Source organism: Aquarana catesbeiana, linkage group LG01, assembly GCF_042186555.1.
Source record: "Aquarana catesbeiana isolate 2022-GZ linkage group LG01, ASM4218655v1, whole genome shotgun sequence".
NCBI lineage: Eukaryota > Metazoa > Chordata > Amphibia > Anura > Ranidae > Aquarana > Aquarana catesbeiana.
Genome location: NC_133324.1, coordinates 823,437,921 through 823,445,713, shown reverse-complemented (window position 1 = coordinate 823,445,713; position 7,793 = coordinate 823,437,921). Strand labels below are relative to the sequence as shown.

At 40.5% G+C, this 7,793-nt stretch overlaps 1 protein-coding gene across 1 annotated transcript in view; it reads right to left on the bottom strand.

The window, feature by feature from the left end:
* Positions 1-1,047: 1,047 nt before the first annotated feature.
* The window catches only part of SCFD2 (sec1 family domain containing 2), a 725,068-nt gene continuing 718,322 nt past the window's right edge, over positions 1,048-7,793 (bottom strand). Inside the window, exon 9 of the mRNA XM_073608448.1 lies at positions 1,048-3,817. Coding sequence (XP_073464549.1) covers positions 3,725-3,817 — 93 coding nt within the window. The 3' untranslated portion in view covers positions 1,048-3,724. The remainder of the gene's footprint in view (positions 3,818-7,793) is intronic.

Genomic DNA, 7,793 nt, shown 5'->3' with positions numbered 1-7,793 from the left:
AGTTGTTTACTTAAGTCCAAATATAATAATTATAATCAAGGGAGTAATTACAGCTATAGGAACCCATGAGGTTTTCCCCTCCTAAAGAATAAAAATAAAAGACCTCCAGAGGTGCAATAATGTAGAATTCCAGCTAATACCTAATTAGACTTAAAATGCATCCTACCCCCTCCTAAAATCTACACTAACCTGTGTAAAAAAGTATATACTTACCTACTTCAGCCTGTTTTGGTCCAGTCACGTGACCCGTGTCAGCCAATGGCTGGCAAAGCTGGAAGTGGTGACGTCACTCGTAGGCTTCTGTGGTGCAGTTGTTGACGGCGATCCCTCCTCTTCACTACAGCTGCTGCTGGCTGAAACAGGGGAGCTGGATCATGTGACTTAAAATAGGTAAGTATATGCATCTTTCTTACACAGGTTAGTTAGTATAAGTGTTAGGAGAAGGGGGGGGGGCATTTTAGGATTAGTAAAGCTTTAGCTGGAATTCAAAGGCCGGTACCATCTAACAATATTCAGAGGTTATAGAAAGGAGTGCATTTTAGGTCACCTATCACTAATAAGGTCCTCAGAAATGTTGCTATGGGGTGCTGTGAATTTCTTGTTATACCTATAATGACAATGTTTTATGTTACCTCTGAGCTGAGCTGCACTAGGCTTGTTCCTAATTTGCTTACAAGATACATACAGTATTGTATTTGACACAGCTGGACGGACTTGCTGTCTTCATCAGACTATGGTTAGAAAATACTGTTTAGTGGTAGTTTTCTTAAATGCAACAGGAATTTTCAGGATACAGTGTTCCCAGCTTTGAATTGTCATGGTTATATATTGTTTTATAGTCCAGTGATTAATTAGTAGTCTGCAAGTAACGAAATTCAAAAAGCTATGAGCAATAGTTGTTCCTTTAAGCAGATACAGACCATATTACTATGCAGAGGCATCAAAAGCCAATATCTTACTTTACTTACATCTACTAGAACAACATCTTATGTAACATTATGAATCAATTCACAGACATGCTTATTACCTAATGAAAGAGCCAACAGGTACAAGCCAAGTGATTTTTATTATTGTCAGAACTTGCCACCATCAGGGAAGAGAAAATAATGAGCAACATGTTAAAGCATATTTCAGGAAAAGGAGATATAATATATATTAACTGGCAGCTAAAGAATCTTAGTCATTACACCTACAGAAAATGAACTGATCTCCAGCTGTGGATCTACAAGTGCCAGTGTGCCACACCAGATTTTGCTTGGAGGGGTATAATGGGACTTGTAAGTCTTCAAGTGATGATGAAGCAATACCTACTTGTAGGTGGCCACAGACATCAGACCATTGATAGGCTATTATCCTGACCACCAACTCAGTATGACTTAACGGAAACTTGTACTGCATGCAAGAAAAATGAACTAAGGCTAGGTTTAAAGAAACCAAACCATATGGTACCACAGCATACTTCTAGACTGACAGTTCACCTCCCCGAAAGCCTTCAAAGCCCCCTGGAAAACCCAAAAGTTTGGGTATAGAGAGAACAGGGACACCAAACTAAAAAAACAGTGCTCAGTGCCTTTAAGCTAAAGTCCAGGCAGATACAAAAGACACAAGTTAACGCAGCTCTGTATTCGTTATTACATCATAAATAGTATTTTGAAAATGCAACAGTGTAGGTACCTGAATATGACTCAATATCAGCCTATTTCAGTCCCTGTACAGAAGAGCTCTGCCTAAGGGAGTGAAAAATTACACAAGAAAGCTGATCAGTTGTGCTGCAGTGCAATGAGCATGCTGATGGGAGGAGACAGCAGAGTGATAGACAGATGATCTTCTGCTTTTCCTCTCAATTCCCAGTCACAGAATGAGTGTGGGTAGGAGACCTTTAAGGTGGTTGTAAACCCCCTGAGACATTTTTACATATAGGTAAGCCTATAATAAGGCTTACCTATATGTACTTAAAATATCTGATAAACGTGTGCTGTTTAGGAGATGTTTACCGTGTAGTGCGCCGATGATGCCCTCAGTGCCGTTTCTTCCACAGCGTGTGCTGTGACTGGTGGCTACGGCCAGTCACAGGGTCCGCGGGCCCAGAAGGAAGAGGGGCGAGGATGGATGCTTCCACCAGCGGGGACATCGTGGGCTTCGTTTGCCGGTAAGTGCCGCATAATGGGCTAGTATGTGATGCATACAAGCCCATTCTGCTTTTACTTTGCAGGGGAATAAAGAGGAAGTAAAACCCATCAGGGTTTACTTTCTCTTTAAGTGTTACTTAACTGCAAAAGAGAAAAATCGGATTTCCTGCCCTTCCAGACAGAGATGTAATGTGTTGCAGACCTGTGTAAACTCCTTTGATAGGTAAAGCAGCTCTCATGTATGTATTTTATCTGTGTCTTTAGTGGTTTCTCTGTAGTTTAGCTTTAACAGTGTATTACCCCTGCCCAAGTATTGTTGGAGGTGTGTAGAACTATGCACATATCAACTTCCAGAAAATGTAGTATTTTCTATGTATTACCCATCATACATTAAGATTTCTTGCATGCAGTATTTAGTTAGACGCAGACAATAAACCATAGCCAGTCATGTTGACACAATTTAAAGTGACACTAAGCTCTGGTTTAAAAAGAAAAAAAACTCTATTCAAGTATGTATTTTTAACTCAAAAAATGTTCCTTCTATTGCTCTCAGCCCCCTCAAGGTCTGCAACCCTCCTCTTTTTGTTGTTGCTGTGACCCGGCTTCCTTTATGAGGATGGCTCTGTTCGTTCTCTATGGTTCCACTGTATGTGGGAATGTAGCCATCCTCTCTTGATCACTCCCGAGGTGGACTAGGGACTATGGGATTTGTAGTGAGCATAAGTTCATGTGATGACAACTACTCTGTGCTTGTTCCAAACAAATGAAAGTCAGGGGGGAAAGGAGAGGTTCAGAAGTTCATGGAGGATGTTACATGGAGGCAGAAGAACACAGTAAGAAAGAATTTCATGAAACATACATTACAGGGCCATTAAGTAGTGGATGTGCACAGATTATTTTTGGAGAATAAGGATATAGTTTAGTGTCACTTTAACCTATATAAACGTTACAAAGATATCTGCTTAGACAGTACTGCCTCATCAGCTGAGCATAAATGTCTATACATTAAGCAGTCACACCTACCCCCCCTTTCCTTCTGGCATCAGCTTATCACAGCCTAATCACATGGAAAAACAAATTGGTCATGAAAATGAATAACTTCCTGAGAATGTCTGTTCATGAGGCCAAAGGCATGACCATTGGCCCCCAATGCTGTGAAATCTGACAGTCATCTAATGTCTGTGGCTAACTTTATGAATGCCATTCTTGTCCTAGCGGAACAATAGACTATTAGGCTAAAGGATGTCTGGCTTCTGAGTTTTAATTAACCTGAAGCCAACCACAGATTATAGGTAGAAGTCAAACTGCACAACTGCAATAGGGTAAGCCAACAATCTTCTAATATCTATGAAAAAACATGTGCAGAGATGACAGAGATAACAAGGAATGGAATACTAACAAGGCACATTTGCAGGCCATTTCTTCTCCCAGCAATTTCCTGAACAAATATACATTTTTAGGGAATACAAATAAACAAACTCAGATTGAAAATTCTGGAGCTCTGGAACGTGTTTGAGACATTAGACAATCAGAGCAAAACTTGAAGTGATTTTTACTCGGGACCATCACTCATTTGATGAAAGAAAATAAGACAATCAGATGCCGGTATCTGGATGTAGACGATCTGCTGCAAACAGCTGTTCAAGAATGTCAGAAGGCTTCAGAAGTCTTGTGGACAACACCACCACCTATGAAAATAATAAAAAATAGTAAGAGAAGAAAAAGATTTGGTTTCTTTCACTTGTCTGCCTAAAGATGTACTGCATTATAATTAAAATGTGTGGTTCTGTTTTATATTGACCAAACTGTCAAGCTTAACAGATTTAACCAATAAAAAGTTTTGTCTAGTTTCCCTGCACTGACAGAACAGCTAATATGCAATTAAACCATTTAATATCCTCACGCATCACCAATTATTTAGACAGTCAAACAGGAAAAAAAAAACCCACAGCAATAAATAAGGCGTCATCTTATTTGATATGATAAACTAAAATCTAATTGGTTCCCATTGGTTATTATTCTTTGACCTTCTTTACTGAATAAACCCAAACGCATCTGTGTTGACTCCCTTCACTGCCTCATAGAGCTGGACCACACAGCTCTACAGGAACAGGAACCATCGTAAGGAAAATTCCCACTGCATTATGGGATCTGAACATGTTTGCTGTTGACACTTGACTATGACTCTATGACATCCCAGGACAAAAAAACATATGTAGTGCTACCCCCCCCGTAGAAGCGGCCATAATTCAGCCAGTTCTTCCCCAGAGTTAGTGCAGAGGCAGCCAGGCACGCAGCATTTCACTCATTCTGGCTCAATAATCAGGCTAGAAGATGTATTTTATGAATTTTTTTTTTGCTGAAGAACTTGGAATGGGCTGTTGGGTAATATGGTATACTCCAGCTTCATCGAATATATATGCAGGAGACTTTGTTTCACTAAATCTCTAGGCAGGAACAGCTAGGCAGGAAAAGCTATCCCAATGCGAGAATACTATTGACTTGTCCACTCAGGGGAATGCAGCACACAGTCACTAGAACCCCGAGTTCAAGTCAGTACCCATAATGTCACAGGATCACCAAATACCCCCTTCCAGTACCCACTGGACACTTTTCAGTGAGCCCTCCAGACCAGGTTCCCAAGTGAGGAATCCCTTGACTAGCACTCCAAAAAGGATCCTAAGAAAAAATAATAAAGATAGCTGCTGCAGGTGGAGGTAGCCACTCTCACTCAGATGGGGGGGATTCCATTCCATGGAGGGGAGGATGAACCCTCCTGCTCCAGATCCAAGACTATTTATATGTCTCTTAAACCACCTTCGGGGCACACCTCCCCAGGGATTGCCTGGAGCACAATAAATATTAAGGCTGACATTTGCTTTGCTCTATATTACAAAAACCTGTGGAAGACAGAGAAATGCAATCAAATTTACAGTATGTGAGATCCAGAGAAGCAATCGACTGCTCCACTGATTACAGAGGAGCCAAATGAGGGTGCTACGCATAAATTAAAATTTCCACACATTTTACCAAGATTGTGGGAGTTGAGAGAACATCATAAACGTATACTCAATTGATCATTATGTTGAATCTTTCATGTTACTCTTGTAGAATATTTGTACTGATGTTTTTTATTATATACTACTATTGCTGTATAGTTTATTGTTAAACTTAAAGAGGAAGTAAACCCTGATGGGTTTTACTTCCTCTTTATTTCCCTGCAAAGTAAAAGCATAATGGGCTAGTATGCATCGCATACTAGCCCATTATGTGGCACTTACCTGTAAACGAAGTCCGCGATGTCCCCGCTGGTGGAAGAATCCATCTTTGCCCCTCTTCCTTCCGTGGCCGTGGACTCCAGCTCTGTGACTGGCCGGAGCTGCGTGACGTCACTCCCGCGCATGGGAGCTGCCAGTCACGGCACACGCTAGGGAAGAAATGGCTCGGAGGGCCGTCTCTTCACTGCTCATGCGCTGATGACATCATCAGCGCACTACAAGGCAAATAACTCCTTAAACGCACACATTTAAGAGATATTTTCAGTACATATAGCTAAGCCTTATTATAGCCTTACCTATATGTAAAAATAGGTCGGGGGGTTGACAACCACGTTAAAGTGTATGTATACCCAAAATGTTTTTTTTAGTTTTGGATTGAGTATGGAGCAGTTAAAGCCCCTGTCAATTTTTTTGTTATCTGTGGGGATATTTCCCTTCACTTCCTGTCATGGAGAAATTTAGAAATGTTCTAAAAAGTGCGGGGAACTCTCTTTTTAGACGGTTGTCTCCAGAACACATTTCCTTTCAACAATTTTGTCTCTTTTCCTGTTCTGGGAACTGTAAAATGTTGTTTTTCCCATCATTTTCTATTTTATTGACAATCACCAACAGAACAAAGAGAGAGGCTGAATCTCCCCAAGTGGGACACAAACACCAATAAAAAACTTGACAGGGGTTCTAACCCTTTCCTGCTCTACCCATACCCATGACTTTCCAAAAAATAAACATTTATTCAATGAAAAGTATAGCGTCTCTAAAATTTGAATGGGATCATGTTACATGGAATATAAAATACAAACTTTGTAGAGTCCTCTAGTAAGTAAGCGGGTTGCTTAAAGATGCAAGATAGCTTCATACCCGTTTGGTAGCACCCAGTGATCTGCCCAGACTCATGGGGGAAATAGAAGGATGAGAAAGATTACATACACTGCATTACACAATGTCACCTTACATTTATCATTCCAAATTTCCAGCTTTTATAAGCAGGAACATATTTTCCCTGCCCTGTGTGCTAGAGACTCTCCCCATTGTGGTCCCCCCTTATAAAAATACTTTACACTGCCCAACAGTATCACCCCCATACCTAAAACTGTTGGGTGTCAGCATCAGACTATAGCTCTTCTTCAATGGCACAGGTAGCAGAACTAATCAAAATGAATTGGAGCCCCAACACCCACAAACCGTGCCTGTGACTTCAGCCTACATAAACACAAGGCTTACTTCCAAACCGGCAGAATCACACAAGGAGCTTATGTTGCAGCGCTAGGGGGTAAGATTTGGTAATAAAGTGTCCACCACTGTGGTGTCTCCTGACAATCATTTTAGGAAAACCTGCAAGCCAATGAGACACAGTGCTTATCTCAGAATTAGGTTTCTATTAGTTCATTTCTATGGCAGGTCAGACCCTGAACTGAACTGCTAAGGGGTACAAATGACTCTTGTACCAGGTCATATACCCTTTTCCTACTTTGTGGCCACATACAATCATGGGCCTAATGACAAAGGCAGCCCAGTTTATAGGTGGCTTACACATTACAATACTTTGCTGCTTCTTTACTTTATTTATTTAGTTGAGTACCATATATTGTATGTATTAATAATTAGGGAAAAGTCTTTTTCATTTTAAGTCTCATCTCTTCTCTGTTCTAATAATATTCTCAGAGTTTTTATTGATTGCACTAAACATCAACAAAGCTTTGCACAAGAAAGCTTTACCTGCTATGCCATTCTCAAACAACAATCACTAAAAGTAGGATCACTCTGTGATTAGGCTTTGTAAGTGTACAGAGCAACTTGCCAACAGACATTCGTGACTGGGTTGCTGTGTCTAACACATGGCCAGCGAATCTGGAAACCGCTGCACTTACGCGACTGTATTCTTTAGAGCTATGGGAATAAGAAGCTGAAGGGTGATTACGACCCTCACAAATGTACTTATCTGGCAGCAGAAAAAAGGACAGTGTTTTCTAACATTTGTAGCATTATACTTAGTGGCAATTTATGTGGTGTCATGCAGAGCTGTCTATCCAACGTTTCCTTAATGTTTTTTACCAAATAAGTCCAATGTGACATCAATAATGAGTGCTGAATAATATATTGAACAGGTTCATAAACATGTTTCCTAAAGGATGAGTGCACTTTAATAAAAAACTGTAGGTCTACAAATCATTGTATATGACACCATAGGAGCTCATTTATACATGCGGTGAATCATTTTTCAGAGGCATTCGACAGGCATATCACCTCCTCAATGCTTGTGTTAACCAATAAAAGTGTGCATTACACGTGGCTGCAGTGCTATCCTATTCACTTGCATAGGTCATGTTTGATGATGGTACTGCCTGCCAAATGTGATTTGTTGTATAAAGTTTGCCACAAAGCGACC